The 22,005-nt window shown below is 50.8% G+C and overlaps 3 protein-coding genes across 6 annotated transcripts; 2 read left to right on the forward strand and 1 right to left on the reverse strand.

Annotated features, from left to right (window-relative positions):
- Positions 1-1,588: 1,588 nt before the first annotated feature.
- On the forward strand, positions 1,589-5,625 carry LOC128474611 (3 beta-hydroxysteroid dehydrogenase/Delta 5-->4-isomerase-like). Its single transcript, XM_053456976.1, has 3 exons — positions 1,589-1,826; positions 2,749-2,913; positions 4,698-5,625. Exons 1-3 carry the CDS (start codon positions 1,673-1,675, stop codon positions 5,513-5,515), a joined length of 1,137 nt encoding a protein of 378 aa, XP_053312951.1. The 5' UTR covers positions 1,589-1,672; the 3' UTR covers positions 5,516-5,625.
- A 1,207-nt stretch (positions 5,626-6,832) lies between these two features.
- PLA1A (phospholipase A1 member A) lies at positions 6,833-14,409 on the forward strand. The gene is made up of 11 exons (XM_053455201.1): positions 6,833-7,592; positions 8,905-9,118; positions 9,999-10,176; positions 10,316-10,424; positions 10,608-10,709; positions 11,049-11,135; positions 11,336-11,503; positions 12,242-12,325; positions 12,500-12,608; positions 12,944-13,108; positions 13,761-14,409. Exons 1-11 carry the CDS (start codon positions 7,523-7,525, stop codon positions 13,855-13,857), a joined length of 1,383 nt encoding a protein of 460 aa, XP_053311176.1. The 5' UTR covers positions 6,833-7,522; the 3' UTR covers positions 13,858-14,409.
- Positions 14,410-14,421: 12 nt separating this feature from the next.
- Positions 14,422-20,932, reverse strand: POPDC2 (popeye domain containing 2). 4 transcript variants are annotated; one of them, XM_053455210.1, is made up of 5 exons: positions 20,605-20,932; positions 18,970-19,483; positions 18,438-18,546; positions 16,772-17,141; positions 14,422-14,986 (listed from the first exon to the last, which is right to left on the reverse strand). In XM_053455210.1, the coding sequence occupies exons 2-5, from the start codon at positions 19,461-19,463 to the stop codon at positions 14,901-14,903; spliced, it is 1,059 nt and encodes a 352-aa protein (XP_053311185.1). In that variant the 5' UTR covers positions 19,464-19,483; positions 20,605-20,932; the 3' UTR covers positions 14,422-14,900. The 4 variants fall into 4 exon arrangements, with proteins under 4 accessions (XP_053311185.1, XP_053311184.1, XP_053311181.1 ...); XM_053455209.1 differs by having other exon boundaries at positions 16,662-17,141; XM_053455206.1 differs by having other exon boundaries at positions 16,647-17,141.
- Positions 20,933-22,005: the final 1,073 nt, after the last annotated feature.

Consider the following 22,005-nt stretch of genomic DNA (forward strand, 5'->3'; position numbering starts at 1 on the left):
TTTACGGGAATTTATTATTAACCTGATACGAGGAATTCTAAAATCTTCTTCTGGTGTTTTAAAGAGAATAGAGGGAAAAAAACATACAAAGACTTTAAACCCCCCCCCCCCGGGGGCCCCAAACAGACATCAGGGGCATCAGGGGCGTTTGAGGCCATATGCGTTACAGATGATCACATGACCTTGAGGGGGGGGTGGCACGGATACGCATTGGGGCAAAATATTATTCTAGAAACAAAAACTGTCTGAGCTTCTCACCCTAATAAAGTTGGCAACAAATATATAAACATAATATAAATGAGAGGTTTTGGTTATATGAATTGGCCAAAGCATAATTAAGCTCACCCGCCACGTCAAGGCACACTCTCAATAGGGTGAGAACCGACTCTCACCTCCTACATAGCGGGCACACAAAGCAGTTTATACGGCTACCAAAACCTTATTAATGTGTTGGGGGAGGTGCAATTAAACCTCCTCCCTATTAACCCCTGGACAGCAAGCTGCAACCAGACTGATGAGGAGCCAACAACCTCAAATATGTGCAAACAGGGAAAAGAAAAAATGTCGGTGCGCTAAGCTAGTCACAGGCTCAAATAATACAAATGTGTAATACGAGGCCTACCAAACAGGTGTAAGCATGCTGCAAGAAACAGTGTATTGGCGGTACAATGTATAGCCCCGTCAGGGGCCCGGAGGGGGAGATATAAAGCTTACGGCGCCCGCATTAAATCAGTAACGCCATCAGCAGATAATGATGGGAAAAGCTGTGAAAGGATGAGTTTTTGACATCATGTTAATGGCTCTGGAGTTCCCATCCCCGGCGCTGGTGCTCCCTGCCCCACGTGCATCAAGCTGCCCGGGGGTACAACCAGCATGGCCCTAGGGGACCCATACAGGGGAGTATTTTGGCCAAGGGGACGGCGGCCCCTCCACTGGGCATTACCGAGGGCAGATCGTCGTATTGGGCAATGGGGCCACCCGGTGATCCCCGATGCTCATTGGTCATTTGGGGAGATCTTGCGTCTAACCTGCCCACCTACACTATAAAGGTGTTAGCCGCCCCCCACGCATCCTTCTGAGGTCATTCTTCAGGATATGACATCATTTCTCGTCTCTCGCCACAGAAGTTAAATTTTATCCATACAGCCAGTGGATTCCGTGGCCCTGTTACCACGGGGGAGGGTAAAACGTGAACTTATAACAATAATGACGTGAAACGGACGACGATATGAACACGCCGCGGACCCTGCGGAGCGTTCACCCGGTTACCGGGCTCCCAGATTTATGTATGCTGTGAGCAGGGCTGGGCACACGATTCTCACAGCCCCGTGGCATGTCGTCCGTTATCTCAACATTAAAGATAAGAGCCGGGAATAAATCTCCCCGACGCGCTTTGTGCGAATTCTTCACTTTTGCTGAAGGCCGTCGGCTCGGCGGGGATTTCTGGGCGGCGGATTCAAGGATTTCGTGTCCTTCGATGATAATGGATGGGTGGGAGGGGTGAGGGAGACGGAGGGCACGGGGTGAGAGCGGCCACGCATAATACTCCGCTGTCCACACGTTGGTGACTTCACACCCAAGCCGGGGCTTCACGCCGTCACATCTGCCGGGACGCCGCTCTGTGCTCCTCCGCTGACGCGTGTGGCCCTCGGGGGACACGGGACGTGGCACGATGACCGTGGCGGGGATGAGATGCCTGGTGACCGGGGCCAGCGGCTTCCTCGGCCACCGGATCGTGCGGCTGCTGCTTGAGGAAGAGGAAGGTTTGGATGAGATCTGCTTGATGGATAAGACGCTGAGCGCCGACCTCCTGAGGACCCGTGAGGGTGAGTCACGTGACACGCGGCTTACATGTGTCATACATGTGATGTTCCACAGGCATAAACGTGGGCACAGGGGGTGTAAAGGGTATCCCACAGAGAAGACGTTCCAAAGACATCTGTTGGGTCGCGTCACCTCGACTGTCCTCTTTTCATTACTCCTGAAGAAGAGACCTCCGAGGTGTGAAAGTTTAAAAAGTTATCGCGTTATAGTTATAGGACTGGCTGATAGGACAGACCACCGCGCAGGCACAGCCCCCCACACATACACTTTAACCCCATTTCTTCAGCAGAATATTTTATTATAAGGTGAGATTCTCACATATAGAACGTTTTCATGTGAAAAAAAACTTTAAAAAAAACATTTTATTTAAGACATTTCTATTTTAATTTAAAATGATAACGACCCTTTTATCTAAAACAGGAAAATAATTGTCCCCAAAAACACTTGAACAGTGAGGGTCTCCTTTAAACTAGCATTTCCTGCACGCATAAGATTCCTCTCAATGCATTTGCTCGCTTTGCCTGCCTCCTTCCTGAGAGGGTGGTACATAAGTGGAGCAGCCTCCCAGCAGAGGTGGTAGAGGGTAATACAGTGAGGGGATTAAACATGCATGGGATAGACATACGGCTCCTGAATCTAAGACGAGACCAACGACCGGGCAGGATTTTTCTGAACGCACCCCGTGGACAGCATTGTGCCTGCGCACATATTCCCTACAGCGCTGCGGAATCTGATGGCGCTATATAAAACAATAATAAATAATCTTCCCCGTCTGCCGGCTCGTGCTCTGGTTGGCGGGGCCGTACGATACGTTAAGCTGTCTCTTTAATGGGGTTAAATGACAATTACATACAACTCCCACCACCCTCAGCCAGCTATCTGTATGCGTTCGGTACGTGACCTGCACACGTCTGCTTGTTTCAGAGTTCCAGGGGAAGGCGTCCGTGAAGCTGCTGCGGGGGGACATCCGAGATGAAGAATTCCTTCAGCAGTGCTGCCGGGGGGTGGACCTGGTCATTCACACGGCCGCCATCATAGACACGGTGGGCAAGATTAACAAGGAGACCCTCATGGCTATCAACGTGACCGGTACGTTCAAACTCTAGAGCTAAACGCACACTAGCACATAGTATGAGGGCATTCTGCTTGATCACAGGTGAAATCTGCGTTATACCAGCCACCTGACAAAGAGAATCCCCTCCAACCTCAAGGGGAGATCTTAAGAGACAAGAAAACGCTAGCAATGGGAACCCAGAAAAATCATTCAAACGTAACTTTTATTACAGGGACAGTTTAATGCCCCGCGGAGCTTCCCAAAGAGTACTGAGTATTACAGGGACAGTTTAATGCCCCGCAGAGCTTCCCAAAGAGTATTGAGTATTACAGGGACAGTTTAATGCCCCGCGGAGCTTCCCAAAGAGTACTGAGTATTACAGGGACTGTTTAATGCCTCGCTGAGCCTTCCAAAGAATGCTGAGTATTACGGGGACAGTTTAATGCCCCGCAGAGCTTCCCAAAGAGTACTGAGTATTACAGGGACAGTTTAATGCCCGCGGAGCTTCCCAAAGAGTACTGAGTATTACAGGGACAGTTTAATGCCCCGCGGAGCTTCCCAAAGAATGCTGAGTATTACAGGGACAGTTTAATGCCCCGCGGAGCTTCCCAAAGAGTACTGAGTATTACAGGGACAGTTTAATGCCTCGCTGAGCCTTCCAAAGAATGCTGAGTATTACGTGGACAGTTTAATGCCCCGCGGAGCTTCCCAAAGAATGCTGAGTATTACGGGGACAGTTTAATGCCCCGCAGAGCTTCCCAAAGAGTACCGAGTATTACAGGGACAGTTTAATGCCCCGCGGAGCTTCCCAAAGAATGCTGAGTATTACAGGGACAGTTTAATGCCCCGCGGAGCCTTCCTAATTATACTGAGTATTACAGGGACAGTTTAATGCCTCACGGAGCTTCCCAAAGAGTACTGAGTATTACAGGGACAGTTTAATGCCCCGCGGAGCTTCCCAAAGAGTACTGAGTATTACAGGGACAGTTTAATGCCCCGCGGAGCTTCCCAAAGAGTACTGAGTATTACAGGGACAGTTTGATGCCCCGCGGAGCTTCCCAAAGAGTACTGAGTATTACAGGGACAGTTTAATGCCCCGCGGAGCTTCCCAAAGAGTACTGAGTATTACAGGGACAGTTTAATGCCCCGCGGAGCTTCCCAAAGAGTACTGAGTATTACAGGGACAGTTTAATGCCCCGCGGAGCTTCCCAAAGAGTACTGAGTATTACAGGGACAGTTTGATGCCCCGCGGAGCTTCCCAAAGAGTACTGAGTATTACAGGGACAGTTTAATGCCCCGCGGAGCTTCCCAAAGAGTACTGAGTATTACAGGGACAGTTTGATGCCCCGCGGAGCTTCCCAAAGAATACTGAGTATTACAGGGAGAGTTTAATGTCCCGCGGAGCTTCCCAAAGAGTACTGAGTATTACAGGGACAGTTTAATGCCCCGCGGAGCTTCCCAAAGAATGCTGAGTATTACGGGGAGAGTTTAATGCCCCGCGGAGCTTCCCAAAGAATGCTGAGTATTACAGGGACAGTTTAATGCCTCGCTGAGCCTTCCAAAGAATGCGGAGTATTACAGGGACAGTTTAATGCCCCGCGGAGCCTTCCTAATTATACTGAGTATTACAGGGACAGTTTAATGCCTCGCGGAGCTTCCCAAAGAGTACTGAGTATTACAGGGACAGTTTAATGCCCCGCGGAGCTTCCCAAAGAATACTGAGTATTACAGGGACAGTTTAATGCCTCGCGGAGCAGATGACATAACGAAAATGTGTAGCGGTTGCCGTAACCTGAAACGTTGTCTCTTTGTGTGTAAGGCACGGAGCGGCTCCTGGAGGCCTGCGTGCGGAACAACGTGCGCTACTTCATCTACACCAGCAGCGTGGAGGTGGTCGGACCCAACACCAGAGGCGATCCCATCACCGACGGCCACGAGGAGCAGCTCTACGACAGCAACCTCAGCTTCTCCTACGGGCAGAGCAAGAGGCTGGCCGAGCAGAAGGTGCTGAAGGCCAACGGCCGGGCGCTCAAAGATGGCGGCACTCTGGTCACCTGCTCCTTGAGGCCGATGTACATTTACGGCGAGGGCTCCCAGTTCCTGGAGCTGCACCTGGACCAGGCCATCCTGAACGGCGGCGTCTTCCTGCGACAGTCCCGGAAGGAAGCTCTGGTGAACCCGGTGTACGTGGGGAACGTCGCCTGGGCTCACGTCCAGGCTGCCCGGGCCATGAGGGACCCGGACAAGGCCCAGGAGATAGGAGGAAACTTCTACTACATCTCCGACGACACCCCGCACCTCAGCTACTCCGACTTCAACCACGTCCTGGGCCAAGAGCTGGGGCTGGGAGTGGAGTCCAGGCCGGCCCTTCCTTACCCTCTTCTGTACTACGTGGCCCTCCTGCTGGAGGTGCTGAGCTTCCTGGCCAAGCCGTTCGTGAGGTTTGTCCCTCCGTTCACCCGACACCTCGTCGTCCTGCTGAACACTCACTTTACTTTCTCCTACAGAAAGGCCCGGAAGGATCTGGGCTACGAACCGCGCTACGGCTGGGAGGAGGCCAGGCGCCTGACCACGGCCTGGATCGCTGAGGCGTTACCCCGGCGGAGGGAGCAGCTGAACAAGAGCAAGCGCTTTTAGTACTGATTTAGCTATACATTATACAGGGGCCGGCTTGCTGATTTAGCTATACATTATATGATGTATATCCTGTTATATTTTTAATGCACCATTTTGTAATAACAGTAATAATATTAGTGATGATAATAGTAATAATAATAGTGTATTTGGGGTATTCGGGGGTTAATCAGTTCACTGGATGTTGGTTTATGATGTCAGCGCCCCCCGGCACACGGAGGGACCGTGACACGCGTGCTTATATTCTCCGTGTAACGCGTAATTGTTGTTGGAACAATAAAGCTGAGCCGGGTGACATTGTTTGTGATAACTGCTGCAGCTTCCTCCACCTGCCCGGGACGCTGCGCTACGGTCTCTGTTTGCTTCGCGACTGCACTCAACGGGGGCATTTATTATATATCGCCAGCAGATTCTGTGGCGCTGTATAACGTACGCACACTCACCAGATACAGCTTTCTGCAGATGATTGTGGAGCAATCGCAGCCCACTCAGTCCGCGAACCCCACTCAGTCCATGACGCACACTCAGCCCACTCGGCGTATTGGTAGTTTTTGCCCTTTGCTAACATCGAGGTAACGGAGGGGGGGGACTTTAAATATCTTTTGCCCTATACACCTCGCAACCAATTGGCGAGCACAATGTACGGGTCAAATGTTACCCCTCGATGACATACTGGTACAGAAGGAGAAGAGGGCCCCGATCCCAGGAGCTTACAATCTACAAGACACAGTGCGCTTGGCTCCGATGATCCCTCTCGGCGTCATAGAGGGGAATCGGTTACCCGGCTATACGTCCCGCATACAGCAGGGGGCAGCACTTTACACCTATATGTGCCCTGCCCGGGGGTGACCCGAACTCACCGCTGAAGGTCAAAGTTATAGAAAACACAGAATCGGGAAAAACCTCCATTCTAACAAAATAGTCATTTATAGTCAGGATTAACCAAACAACTGGTATACAGCGCGGGGTTAATAAAGGACGGGAGGGAATTTATTCCAGAGGAGGAGAAAAATTACAACAAGAGACCGGAATCTAACACTAGAGAGTCAGAGACTGAGATGGGATGGAAGGAAGTTTTACTTTACTGAGAGGGTGGTGGATAAGTGGAACAGCCTCCCAGCAGAGGTGGTAGAGGGTAATACAGTGAGGGTATTAAACATGCATGGGATAGACATACGGCTCCTGAATCTAAGACGAGACCAACGACTGATTAAGGTTTGAGTCTTTACAGCAGGAGAAACGGGCGACTAGACGGGGCCGAATGGGGCCGATCTGCCGACGGGTTCTATGTTTCTACGACATAAAGGTCCGGGGGTAAATGGCCGGGACTAGTGGTTTGGGGACCCCGCCAGCGAGTCGGCAGGGCCGGGGCAGGATGGAGGCTCCTGTAGAATTATCCTCGTAAAGCAGATCTGGGAAAGCTGCGCATGTTTAGAGTCGTCGTTTCTTTAGCTGCAGCCTCCCTTTATGAGCCCCCCACACGCCAGGCAGGGGGCCAGGGCCGGGCCGGACAAAGAGTTACAGAGTCCAGGCAAACACATGCAGTAATGATTAACTGCCGGACGGGGCAGATTCCTACTAGAGAGCCTCCTACAGACCCCGGGGTAACAGCGACTGCCAGGGGCAGATTTTAGCCTGAGTGCACCGGGGTAATTGTGACTGCCGGATACACATCCTGGGGTAATTGTGACTGCCGGATACACACCCTGGGGTAATTGTGACTGCCGGATACACACCCTGGGGTAATTGTGACTGCCGGATACACACCCTGGGGTAATTGTGACTGCCAGGAGGAAGAGAGTCACACAGACCCCGAGGTATCTGCCACTGCTGGTTCCAGACCTGGGGGTAACTGACTGCTGCCAGAGAGCCTTGCAGATACCCCGAGGCGGGGCAACTCCCAGGACTGGAAGAAGGAACCCAGCGCTTTCAGCTCCTTACTGGATGGACTCCAGCGAGGTGTAGCAGCCCTGCGCCCTGCCGGTGTCTGGGTAGAAAGGGGTTAACAGCATGCGGGGTACGTGGGGGAGCCCGGAGCCGCTCCTGGCAACCGTCCTATTAACACTTATCAGCCTGACAGGTGAGTGTTAACTTGGGCCCACGGGTGTCGGCCAATTAAAAAGGGCACTCTGGAGCATTAAGGGTTAAACCTGAGTATATGTGTGTATATGTGTATATACTGTATATATATATTAAGGCTTTGTGTGTGAAGCCCGTGTGCACTCACTGTGTTTCTATCGTAAGGAGGTTTTACTTTACTGAGAGGGTGGTAAATAAATGGAACAGCTTCCCAGCAGAGGTGGTAGAGGGTAATACAGTGAGGGGATTAAACATGCATGGGACAGACATACGGCTCCTGAATCTAAGACGAGACCAACGACTGGTTAATCTGGGAGCGCCCGCTTTCTTCGCCCGTCGCGTCCTCACATGGAGCTTGGAGGGGTCAGAATACTGGGGTAGATTTGGCTTTTGCCCCCTGGTTGCGAGCAGTAACCCTTTCACAGCTTATCTTTGTTTCTAAGTCCTCAAAGGGTTAATAGGACACTTTTCTGCCCCCTATCAAGACCCGCAGAGTTACCCTGGAAGTCCTGTTGCCCCGCTGGGTGGTAAAAGCCCAAACTCTGCCCCAGCTGTGTAAGTTATTGGCTGGCTGAGCATTGTGGGAGCTGATATTGTAATGCTGGGGGGGAGGGCTGTGCCCCCCTGCTGTCAGTGACAGGACCTTCCCTGGCCAAAAGGAAGTCCCGCCAGAGGCTGCCTAGCAACGGTAACCAGGGTTACAGCTGGCTATCCCTAAACTATAGTGCTGCATGGAACTTGATGCAAATAAACTCCCACTACTCCCAGCCTAAACAGCGCATGCGCTACGGTGACAGAATAAAGCGGGAAAGAGGCAACGAGTATAAATAAAAGCCCCATGTCTACCCCTGTACTGAATGCAGCCTAAAAAAGAGAAATCAGGGTTTTTTCCTCCACCTGAATAAATGACTGTTTTTAAATGTGTGTCTTATATTTTATTTTTTTCTTTACTGAGAGGGTGGTAGATAAGTGGAACAGCCTTCCAGCAGAGGTAGTAGAGTGTAATACAGCGAGGGTATTAAACATGCATGGGATAGACATACGGCTCCTGAATCTAAGACGAGACCAACGACTGATTAAGGTTTGAGTCTTTACAGCAGGAGAAACGGGCGACTAGACGGGGGCCGGATGGGGCCGATCTGCCGGCTGGTGCCCCTGGTGGGTGTAATATCCGGGTGATATCATAGAGCGGCGCCCCGGCAGAGGCTTTGTGCTGCTTCTCTTTGGTTCCGCGTCGCGTTGGCAGCTGGGAAGCGGATTTTTCTGCTGAATCGCTGACTCTGGACAATGATTTTGTTTTCTTGCCCCCCCAGCTGGTGAGCGGATGAATTATTCCTCCCCGGCAGAGTGCACGGACTTCCAGATCTCGGGAATATTCCACGATAATAAACTCCAGGTCCAGTTTCTCCTCTTCACGTCCAGCCACCCCGGCTGCGGTCACGTGATCCGCCTCGACGGCGAGCGAAGCCTCAACGATTCAACGTTCAACGCTTCCCTGGGCACCAAGGTCGTGATCCACGGCTTCAGGTCAGGTCCCGTACTTCCCAACTGTCCCTATTTAATTGGCCAGTCCCACTTTCAACCAAGTTCCCAGTGTCCTTGTTTAGTCTGGCCAATCCCTCTTTGGTTCCCAAAAACCCTGATGCCTCTCCTCGCCTAATGGCCATCTCTCCATTCCCAATGCCCCTCTCTCCTCCCCTGATGCCCCTCTCTCTCTCCATCTCCCGATGCCCGTCTCTCTCCATCCCCCGATGCCCGTCTCTCTCCACCCCCCGATGCCCGTCTCTCTCCACCCCCCGATGCCCGTCTCTCTCAATCCCCCGATGCCAGTCTCTCTCCATCCCCCGATGCCCGTCTCTCTCCTCCCCGAAGCCCGTCTCTCTCCATCCCCCGATGCCCGTCTCTCTCCTCGCCTAATGCCTCTCTCTCTCCATCCCCCGATGCCCGTCTCTCTCCATCCCCCGATGCCCGTCTCTCTCCATCCCCCGATGCCCGTCTCTCTCCTCCCCCGATGCCCGTCTCTCTCCATCCCCCGATGCCCGTCTCTCTCCTCCCCCGATGCGCGTCTCTCTCTTCCCCTGATGCCCGTCTCTCTCTTCCCCCGATGCCCGTCTCTCTCCTCCCTCGATGCCCGTCTCTCTCCCCCGATGCCTGTCTCTCTATCCCCCGATGCCCCTCTCTTCCCCCGATGCCCCTCTCTCCCCCGATGCCCGTCTCTCTCCATCCCTTGATGCCCGTCCCTCTCTCCATCCCCCGATGCCACTCTCTCTCCATCCCCCGATGCCCGTCTCTCTCCATCCCCCGATGCCCGTCTCTCTCCATCCCCCGATGCCCGTCTCTCCCTCCCCCGATGCCCGTGTCTCTCCTCCCCTGATGCCCTCTCTCTCTGTTGGTTGCCGTTTCTCAGGGTGGTCGGCTCGAAGCCGTCCTGGGTGGACGACCTGATCGCGTCTCTGCTGCTGGCGTCCCCGGTGAACGTGGTGGCCGTGGACTGGGTGTACGGATCCACCGCCAAATACAACGAAGCCGTGGAGAACATCCCCAGGCTGGGCATGGAGGTGGCGGCCCTCATCGGCCAAATGATGGTAACCACGGCGGGGGGGCGGGACGTGGGGGGGGCTCCTGATTAATGTCACCCCTCTTGCCCAGCGCTTACGCAGGTAACATACAGGAGTAGTGGGTACCCTTCGCCAGACCCCAGCTGAAGCGCACCTGTAATTTCAGGAGCTGGGGGCCACAGATGATTCTCTCCACCTGATTGGCATCAGCCTCGGCGCGCATGTCGCTGGACACGTGGGGAAGATTTTTGGCGGCCGCCTGGGAAAGATTACAGGTATTTATCCTTAAAATGACCCAAAAACTATCCGCGATCGGTGACCCGGGGGTGGGGGGCGCAGGACTCTGCAGCATATTCATTCCTCTTGTAATCTAATTATATTAATAAAGATTTTTTTTTCTTTTTATCTCATTTTTTGGATATGAAGCCGTTTGATCGTTTCCCCCTCTCTTCCCCCAGGACTGGATCCCGCCGGGTATAAATTCACACACGCCGGCAGCGACGCGAGGCTCGACCCGGGCGACGCGCTCTTTGTAGAAGCCGTTCACACGGACACCGACAGTAACGTTATTTATGATGTCACTTACAGTTTTTAAGTATTTAAAATACCGGAAACTGGGAATTAAAAGAAAATTTAACAAGTTTTAGAAAAATGACAGATTTTGCAGCCGGAGGTTTAATGACGCCGTCCGAGGATCAGAGTTACTGCGTCCGGCAGTCACAGGAGCAGAGATACTCTGCAGGCCGGAGCGGGGGGCAGCCGGTGTCTGTGTGTCCGGAGCGGGGGCACTCGGTGTCTGTGGGGGCATGGGGGTAGACATGGCATTGGGGCCCCAGCGTGTCTGCTCCGTGGCCTTCTCGCTGCCTCTTGACGTTTCTCTCCTGCATGTTCTTTTGTAGATTTTGGAATCCGGATCCCCGTGGGGCACGTGGACTACTTCATCAACGGCGGCAGAGACCAGCCGGGCTGTCCGTCCGTCCGCAACCGTGAGTCAAGCAGCCTTTAACCGCTCGGAACCTTCTCGGCTCAGATTCAGGAGCCGTATGTCTGTCCCATGCATGTTTAATCCCCTCACTGTATTACCCTCTACCACCTCTGCTGGGAGGCGGTTCCACTCCTTGCAAAGTTTAACCTCACCTTTAACCCTTGCAGAGCCAAACTGATTGTGGGATCTTCTCTCTTGCAGTGTATAAATATCTGATCTGCGATCACATGAGGTCGGTCGCCATCTACACCAACGCCATGCTGGGGATCTGCCCCTATACCGGCTTCCCGTGTGCCAGCTTCCAGGATTTCCGCGAGGGGAAGTGTGTGACCTGCGAGGACCCCCAGCTGGCGAGCTGCCCCCGGATAGGTAAAGAGAATTAACAGCAATTCACGCATTTATTTACTATAAAGGATCGTTAATCATCATTATTATATTATAAAATATATTATATACCATGTCATTATATAATACAAATATTAATAATTATTGTATTCTTTGTATATTATTATAATATCTTAAATATTTTTTATTATACCGGTATATTAAATATTGTATAGAAGAGAATATAATTTACTCTCTTATGAAATTATATAAAATTATTATTATGTTCAGTGAATCATGCTATTATATAGTGTGTATATATTACTATATCATAAATTATTATATTTTTTTGTATATATTATATGTATTAAATATTTGATATTATATTATATATAAAATATTTCTTTTGTAAATTATATAGTGTGTATATATATATATATTATACATTATTATATTTTTTGTATATTTTATATATTAAGTATTTTATAATAAATATTTGTATATTATATAGTGTGTGTGTGTATATATATATTACTAAATCATACATTATTATATTTTTTGTATATTTATTTGATATTATATTACATATTAAATATTTTTTTTGTATATTATATAGTGTGTATATATATATATTTTATGTTTTTTTGTAAATCATATGATTTTTCTAATATTTCTGTTAATTATATCATACTGACACTATGGAAGTTTTATGCTCTGATTTATGTTTTTGTCTATAACCTATTCATGCTGTTTTTGTGTTAATTCTCCCCGTTCTGGGTGAAGCCCACACGGACTCGATAATACGCGACAACCCACCAAAGGAGCTCAAGCTTTTCATGATGACGCCGGGCACGGAGCCGTACTGCGGTGGGTGAATACGCCCAATAAAGAGGGGCACTTTTGTTATAGGGGGTGTGGTTAGAGGCGTGGCTGGGGGCAGGGATTCACCAAGACTTTTTATGTGCCTTCTTGCCCCGTCACTGGTTATTTTCTGTAACCGAGCTGTTTTTGCGGGGGTTAAACGTCTCGTCCGCTCCGCAGCCCGCCACATTCTGCTGGAGTTTACGTTGGAGGAGCCGGAAGATCGCAGCATCAGCGTCGAGGTCCAACTGGTCAGCGATCGGAGCGCGAGAACCGCCAAGATAACCCTGTGAGTATTCGGTGCCGCCATTACTGGGACGGAGAAGAGGGCGCTGCCCCTGAGAGCTTACACTCTATTAGGAGGTTGAGGGGGAATAAGACAAAAGGAGAGAGGGTGGGCGAGGAAGGTCTGATTGTAGCAAAGGGGACGTAGCGAGGGGGCAATAAAAAGTTAGAACAAATTAGTTAAACCCCTGTTCTCAATGTAAATGAGTGCTCACTCTCCGGAGTCCTGCTCACTCTCCGGTGGCTCCGGAAGGTTCCTCGGCAGCTCCGGGTCGGCCCGGTATCACTATTTCTACCATGCATGTTTCTTTTGGTTCTGTCTAAACGCTGTCCTCGCAGTGCTAAACATGCCACCCAGGGAAGGAGCGTGATCGCGCATGAGGATCCTCTCTGCCAGATACAGACCATTGTTCTGCGGAGAACAAAGTCGCTGTCCAGCTTCTGGAGGAAACCCCCGGATGTGAGCGGCACGCTGTGTGTATCAGAGCTGCCGGCGGGCAACAGGTAGAAACACCAGCCCTGTATAATGTATAAGTAACTTAGTGACCTGACCCCTGTGTAATGTATAGATAAATCAACCAGCTCCCGGCCCCCTGTATAATGTATAGATAAATCAGTGAGCCGGCCCCTGTATAATGTATAGATAAATCAGCGCCCCGGCCCCTGTATAATGTATAGATAAATCAGCTCCCCGGCCCCTGTATAATGTATAGATAAATCAGTGACCGCCCCCTGTATAATGTATAGATAAATCAGCTCCCCGGCCCCTGTATAATGTATAGATAAATCAGTGACCGGCCCCTGTATAATGTATAGATAAATCAGCTGACCGGCCCCTGTATAATGTATAGATAAATCAGTGACCGGCCCCCTGTATAATGTATAGATAAATCAGTGACCGGCCCCTGTATAATGTATAGATAAATCAGTGACCGGCCCCTGTATAATGTATAGATAAATCAGTGACCGGCCCCTGTATAATGTATAGATAAATCAGTGACCGGCCCCCTGTATAATGTATAGATAAATCAGCGCCCTGGCCCCTGTATAATGTATAGATAAATCAGCTCCCCGGCCCCTGTATAATGTATAGTGATAGATATCCGGCTGGGTTAGTGATGTTGACGCCGCGCTCTCTCTCTCTCTCTCTCTGCAGGGAAGAGACGATCTGTTTGACGGATTCCGTGACTCTCGCCGGGAGCGGCCGTCTTCTTTTAGACTTCACTACAGCAACAAACAGCAGCTGCCGGTGAGCCCGGCCGCGCAGGGACTGCTGACGAGGGTGCAGGCAGCGCCTGCCGTGTGTCTCCGAGTCACTGCAACTGCGCTCTACGGGGGCTTTCACCCCGACCGAGACACCATACGGGACCCCAAACGTATCCCGGATGCACCCCCCCGGCGAGGGGAGTCTCGCTGCTTCAGGAAACTCGCCGTTAGACTCCCCGCGAAAATCTAAATCCCTCAAATCTGAACGTTTTAATAAAACAAAGTATGGATTTTTTAACTAAATCTCTCTTTAAACCATTTTAACCGTAAAACTCCCAATACTTTCAACCGGAAACCGGCAGCACAAATTTCACAACATAAAGCAGATCGGCCCCATCCGGCCCCCGTCTAGTCGCCCGTTTCTCCTGCTGTAAAGACTCAAACCTTAATCAGTCGTTGGTCTCGTCTTAGATTCAGGAGCCGTATGTCTATCCCATGCATGTTTAATCCCCTCACTGTATTACCCTCTACCACCTCTGCTGGGAGGCTGTTCCACTTATCTACCACCCTCTCAGTAAAATAAAACGTCCTTCCATTGACTTAACTATATCTTTTATCATGTGACACTTTATTCTCTCATTTCTGTGATGTAACACGGAGCGAGACGGAGTGTTTCTCCGAGTAACTCTCGTTTGTTCATGGTGAATAGAGATGAATGTATCCCCCGCCACGCAGACATTCACAGGGAAGGACACGCGAGTCTCTGCTCAATAGTCAAGAAGAAGTGTAGACAACGTGAAGGTTTCATGAAGGGCCGCCGCGAACCGGAGCGCCTCCGCCAAGTGAACCATCTCGGCGCATGCTGCGGATCCGCGTAATTTTGTAACTCCGCTTTCTCCTGGAATTATCCCAAATCGCGTTCCTGCGCGGCCCCCGACCGGCTGCACGGAGAGGGGAGGCAGTCTCACCGGGCATCTGTCCCGGCGGCCCTCGCACGGAGGTCAGCGTGGTCTTACGAGTGGAATTTCACACACTAGTGAGTCGTGAACACGGCAGGACTGGAATCTCGAGGGGTCGGCGTTTTTGTTCCCTAAAGTTCCGGGGTCTGAGTTGGCGCGAGAGGGGCCCGAAGGTGAGAGTGGAGCCGCGGGTGACCCTTCTGCAGGACGCAAGAGCCTGGAACACAGAGACGGGGAGACATGGCGTAAAGATCGTACATTCACCAATATACACAGATCGGGGGCAGAACCTGAGACCCTCACCCTGCGGCTGCCACCCTCGGCCGGGTATGATGTCATACCCCGGCGCTCTGCCTCGGAATGATGCCTGATACCAGGGAAGGGTTACTATCTGCCGATGGGTTTGGGAGGAATCCCGAGCGGAGGGGTCAGACCTCCGCTTCAGGGGCCCAAGAGACAGCTCCAGGTTTTGCCGAGAGAGTCTGGTAGAAACACCGCTTTATCGCCTCGCTAACGGGTGGCGGGAGCGGCATTATGACACGCCCCACTCCCCGCCCCATTCCCCGCCCATTTTTCCCTTAAACAGAAGTGTGACCCGAAACGGGAACACCCACTGATGTCAAGAGGCATTCCTGTGACGTCAGCGAGACTTCCTGCCCCCGGTGGAAAGACATGGGGACAGCCGACATGTGAGAGGGTAGTTAGGGGTGAGAAGGGGTGGCTGGGGTAATTTACTCGTATTCCTGTACTCTGGGGGCACAGAATTGCACAGGTTGCCGTCGTGACCCTCGATGCGCTACGCGTGATGCGCATGCAGAGAGTCTCCGTCTCGGGGGGGGGATTTAGCAGTTATTAACGGGACACGTCATGGCTCTTCTCACATTTGGCTTCTAGGGACACGTGTAACATGGCTGCCTCTTGGAACACGTCACTGTACATGCAAATCCAGCACATATGTCATCATATTATAAAACACACTTCATGCCCATGTGAACAAACTCAACAAACAAAAGCCAGGGCCTATTGCACATGCGCAGCATTACATTAGATGGTAGTACTGAGGGCCAATTCCAATATGGACCAATTCCTTGGAAGTAAAGGGGGGCATGCACAAGAAATGGCCAGCGGAGGTGGGTCGGGTGCTATGGTCAGGGGGAGGTGGGTCGGGTGCTATGGTCAGGGGGAGGTGGGTTTGGTTTCCTATGGTGAAGGGGAAATGGGTCGGGTGCTAAGGTCAGGGGGAGGTGGGTTGGTTGCTATGGTCGGGGGGGTAGGACGGTTGCTATGGTGAAGGGAAGGTGGTTGGGTTCTATGGTCGGGGAGGTGGGACGGGTGCTATGGTCAGGGAGGTGGGTCGGGTGTTATGGTCGGGGAGGTGGGACAGGTGTTATGTGAAGGGGAGGTGGGACGGGTGTTATGGTGAAGGGGAGGTGGGACGGGTGTTATGGTCAGGGAGGTGGGTCGGGTGCTATGGTCAGGGAAGTGGGTGGGGTGTTATGGTGAAGGGGATGTGGGTGGGGTGTTATGGTGAAGGGGAGGTGGGACGGGTGTTATGGTCAGGGGGAGGTGGGTCGGGAATCTGTATTGAACCTGCTTAGGGTTGGCAACCATTTCCTGTTGCTACTTGGTTCGTACTCGTTAACAGTCCTGTTTTGACCGAGACAGTCCTGCCTTCAGGCTGTCCCAACCAGTTTCCCCAGAATACCCACAATTTTCATTACACAAGCGTAAAATGGGCCACAGAGGACTTTGGTGGACTCCTCAAAGCCCGATGTGTCCTGATTTTGGCCCAGTGTTGGCAAGTATGGTGGCTACATAAGTGTTAAACAGGCAGATACAGGCCAGAGTATTCACACAAGCAGGCAGGGGGTACTTACAGGGAGGTCCCTTACCAGCTGCCTCGCCCCCTCTTACTTCAAATACTCTCCCTCGCTCCCATAATCCATAAAAGAACCAGGAATCTCAGCAAAATCCTCCAAAATTAGGCTGCTGGAGTCCTCACCCAAAATGCCACTCTCAGGCCGGGAAGCCCTGTTCCCTAGGGGCTGGTGAGGTAGAGTCGGAGGCACTTTGTGGATGGGTGGAGGTTCTTGCGGCAGGAGGGACGCCAAAGGCTCGGCAACCAGTCCGATGTCCCCTGCCGACTCGGAGTGCGGGCCCAGGACGTGGTAGAGGCTGGGAAGACGGATGTCGAAACGGAGGCCGAACTTGGCAAACAGCTTGTCGTTGAGCGCGTAGAGTTTCTGGGAAATGTCGAAGCCTAGAAGCAGCGAGAAGAGCCGCGCGATGTACTTCTCCTTGGCCAAGAGCAGGTACAGCTTCTTCCTGGGCCAGCTGATGTACGTACAGTCCGTCTCGGCCGTGAGCGTCACCTATGTTAATAAGATCTTATCAGAACGGTTCGTGGGCTTATTGATACAAAATAACTCAGAATAATGACATTTACGTGAAATAAATATATATTTACACCCATATGGACACGTCTAGTGCTACGACACGAAGATGTCACAATGTGTCACCCAGGAGCTGACAATCAATCTGATGCACTCTCCCTCGGGTTCCATGCAGGGTTTGGAATTGAAATCTAGCCCCAGAGTCAGAGAACAAAGCCGACGCATCCACTCCATCCTAAAGTCATCCCACAAACATCCTCCTGCCAGGTGAATCCAACGCATTTTACTGCATGCAGATCAGTGAGGACATTCTTTAGTTATTGGGGTTAGAAAGTGTCCTGTAACTCCTCCCCCGGCTGTCTCTACTGAAAGCAGGAAGCATACTTAAGAATACTTCCTGTCCATGCTTTACCGCATTACCGTTGATTTCCTGGAGGGAACCAAAATGTAAACTTACTCTACATAACGCGGGACTAGAAACGGGGGGGCGGTTGTTTCCGTGTACTCTGAACTATGTTACGATCTGATTTTGCTTGGATCTCATGTGACATTGTCTGGAATTATTCCGGGATATGAAGCTTAGGAAGAGGAAATGCCACCTCGCTATCATTAGCAGCTTTATCCGACTGTCACCGAACATAGCGACGGGAGACAAGAAACAGAAGGACTGGAGTGTGGGGCATGGGAGGAATGTGATAATGATGGAAAGGAGACCCGGGATAAGAGAGAGGATTTTTTTTTTAGGAAACAGAAGACGCAAGAGGGTTTGTGACTGCAGATAGGGGACGCGGCAGCCACAGAAGCGACAAATCATCCCCCTGGTTAAAGGGTTAAATGTACTACATCCACCAATAGAAATCTGTTCCTTAAAATATTTTTCCTGTCGCTTCATAAAAAGGAAGAAGATATATATTTAAAAACACCCACCCCCCGCCCACTTCCCCATTAAAAATAGTGTGTGTCCCGCGACGTCGGCAGTACCGCCCACCGACGTCAGTGAGACCTCCTACCAACGTCCCGCAAGGGAAGGGGGCTCTGGGTATTCAGAGCCAGAAAGTTTCCAGGTATGAGCCCCCTGCCCGTCCCACCACATGCTCCTCCCACTGCATCGCCCAATGCGGTTCAACCCACCCTGCTCCATGCTCCCAACTGAGCCCCAAAGCCCCCAAGGGCATAGTCCGAGGTCGCAGGTGGTGAAGACCTCACACATGGGTACTGGTTGTACCACCATTGATGGTGGCCCTGCTGACCTCCCCTAATACTCTGTGTCTTTACCTGGAATATCCCTTCCTCGGAGGGACGCAGAGACTCCCACTCCGGAGAGTCCAGGAACTGATATGGGAAGATATAGTGCAGGAACTGGCCGTCCAGACTCACCTTCACCCTATGGGAAGAACACAAGCTGAGGTTAAAGGCCAGGCCACGAGACGCCATCTTGGGTTTGATCTCAAATATTGATGAACTTTTCATTTAATAAAATCTACCATGCCAGGCACGTCACTGGACAAGCATTTTACCCAGGAGAACCCCTCAGTAACTTACGAGAAATTTACTGACACGTTCTCCAGTTTTTGACCAGCACTAAAAGTAAAAAGACTCCACGGGCCGTGAAGTACAAGGTTCGCCGAACATTTTTCTATCTGGCAATGGTTTTAAGAAAATGGCTTGATAGCTCGGGCGTTGGGCTACAGTCCAGGCTGAGTATGGTCAGCCTTAGTATGCATGGACCTGTAATACTTGGTATGGTCCATGGCAGGACACCTCGCTTTGGTAGGCACCCCAGACAAAGCTACTGAGCAGAACCCACCTGCCGGAGATGAGGAGGGACAGGCGGTCGATGGGCGTCTTCCCCTCTAGAGCGTAGCTCTGGTTGGCGCTCATTGTCTGCACCTGCATCCCACTGCAGTGAGCAATCTCTTTGAAGACCTCCATGGGGACCTGAAGGGGTTGATACAAGGTCTGGTAGAGGCAGTCATAGTCCTCCCCGTAGGACTCCTTCCGTAATCTGTAAATGAGATGGGTGACCTGCAAGACGCAGATGGTCGTCAACAGCAGGTTCCATGTAAAAATATCCAGGCCGCAAGCCAGGAGCCAGCCCCAGAGAGCGATGCACATGAAGCCCAGAGCCATCAGCCCAAAGATGAAGATGCAGCCGACGACACCGCTGCCTCCCATGAAAGCCAGGAGGAAAATGATGCAGGCCAGGTGGTAGAGGCCTCGTTCCATGTAGAGGTTCCAGCCGTCACACCCGGGTGTGGAGTAGAAGATCTGCTCTATTACGGTGCTGTTGGTCACCATCATGGGTTCTGTGGTTCCAGCACCTGAGGATCGGAGAATGGACATCATCAGCAATGGAAGAACATTGTCCCTGAAGAAGGTCTCATGCTGCAGAAACAACTTATCTAGTACTTTGCCTAAGTGATAAGGTCTGAACTTAGATGCCAACGCCATAAGCGTTTTTAATAGAAAGCGCTCACCTACGGGGCCAGTAATGGGGCCACCAACGGGGACCCCAAATTCTGCAGTTAAAACTCAGGGTTCAGCGAGGTCCCCAAAATAACAATGTATCCAAGTCTCACACTCCATGGGGTGTCGGACTCAATTTGATGCAATTTACTTTGAAAAAGAAAAAAAAAACTTTAAAATAAAACATAAAAAAAAACAATTAAAAACTGAATTTAAAAAAATGTTTTAATTTGTAAAATGACATTTATTCTGTTTGTAATTCTGTTTGTAATTCAGCCTCTGGGATCGATACATATCATGAAGTAAAACGTTTGTGTGAATAATGTATTTAACATGATGTTTAAACTGTGTTCCTGATGATTGGAACAGCGCTACGGAATATGCTGGCGCTACATAAATAAACGTAAATAAATGTAGAGCGGATTTCATTCATTTAACGATATTTTAATGAACGTCTTTAATAGTTCGAGAAGTCTGTTCCTCTACAGAAGGAGTGTGAGGTGCATAAAAAAAACTTTTTAGACTTTCTGTAAGGCTTGATGGGTCATTCCTTTCTGGAACCACCTCCCAGCAGAAGTGGTAGAGGGTAATACAGCGAGGAAATATAAACATGCATGGGATAGACATACGGCTCCTGGATCTAAGGATTTGATGCACTGCTTGTTATGCCCTGTTTAACCATTGTACAGCGCTATGGAATATGATGGTGCTATATAAATCAATAAATAATAAGGTTTCATGGGAAATCGCTCCAGGTTCTGCCCCCGTGGGGTGTATTAAATCATGGGTGGGCACTGGGGGGGGCAGATCCCTTTTGGTTATTGCTAAGCATCTCCTCTCCAGCTTCGCGGCCGGTGGGAAGAGCCGCGCAGGTTTAAGTTCATCGTTGCCGCTGGGTTCTGTGTGACCGGCCGGCGTTAAAGGGTTAATCCTTGCGTTCGTGGGAATAACAGGGTGAGCGTTGGGTGCATCTTACCTCGGAGATATAAATTGGGGATACGGGCGCCGAGTTACCCTGAGTCCAGAATAAAATGCTCCGAAGGGCTACTGGTCTGGAGTCACGCGCCGGTGATCGGGGTCAGTCCACGAGGGCACCAGAAGCCAGCGAGTCGGGGCGGTCATCGGCAGGACCCCGGGGCGATACAATGTATCCGAGTCGTGTATCCCCGAGCCGCCTGCGAGCGGGTGAAGTACCTCGGCTTGCGGCTCTCTAGTTGCCTCCTTTGCCCCGGTAACTGCCCGTCTCGCTGGGTCCTGATGAGCGTCTGGCTGCGCATGGGGACAGGCGGGGACTGGAATGCACTCACACTCGGGACAGTTTGAAGTCTTCCCCCAGCTGGATCACCATGTTTGGAGTTGAAATCCAAGGAGGCCGCGCAGGCACTAGAGATTCCTGAATACCCTGCCAGATATCAGGACTGGGGAGGGGGTCCCAGGACTGCAGCCACCCTTTCATTGCCAGATGCCAGGGGCTCCGGCCAGGTCCGTGTTTTTATTCTTTCAGGAAAATGAAATGGAGAAATCCAGAACCCGTCGGCAGATCGGCCCCCATCCGGCCCCCGTCTAGTCACCCGTTTGTCCTGCTGTAAAGACTCAAACCTTAATCAGTCGTTGGTCTCGTCTTAGATTCAGGAGCCGTATGTCTATCCCATGCATGTTTAATCCCCTCACTGTATTACCCTCTACCACCTCTGCTGGGAGGCTGTTCCACTTATCTCCCACCCTCCCAGTGTCACAGAGGACATTGTTTTCTGCAGTAATATCATTACGGCAGACGGGTCCGAGTCCGACTGGCTGATTAAGACTGAGGCATTCTATTGTTCCCCACAGGCAGTATGATAAGGAGTCGGGGGGTTTAGTAGATCGGGGGTCAGATAACAGAGCGAGAATCATACAAACGGCTGAAAACGTTATGGGGGCAAAAACTACAACTGGGGTAAAAAAGGAAACAAAAAAAATGTAAAAACTTTTTCTAATCCGTTACTAGGAGTAAAAGATGTCGGGGGATCCGCTTTAAGGCGGGCTTTGGTTCCTCTAATTTTAAAGAAGAGCCATATTTGTTATTTTATTTTTTTAAACAGCCCATACATATTTATCCATCAAAATCTCTGCTGCCGTTACCAGCGTCTGTGATGTCACCTGGTGTATTTAATTAAACTGAAATTATGGAATTATTATTATATTTCGTAGCATTTTTACACTCGCTGTGTTCCAGGCCCAGAAAGGGTTAAATCCACGAGCTGAAACTATTTTAGAACCATTTATAGGACAAAAAAAATCCTGGGAATTATAAAGTCCGTAAATTCCCGTTTGTTGAGTGATCTCTTCCGAGCCGCCGCGTTCCGTGAATAATCGGAGCAGGCAGCATAGGGGGCAA

The sequence above is a fragment of the Spea bombifrons genome, chromosome 2, assembly GCF_027358695.1.
Source record: "Spea bombifrons isolate aSpeBom1 chromosome 2, aSpeBom1.2.pri, whole genome shotgun sequence".
Lineage (NCBI taxonomy): Eukaryota > Metazoa > Chordata > Amphibia > Anura > Pelobatidae > Spea > Spea bombifrons.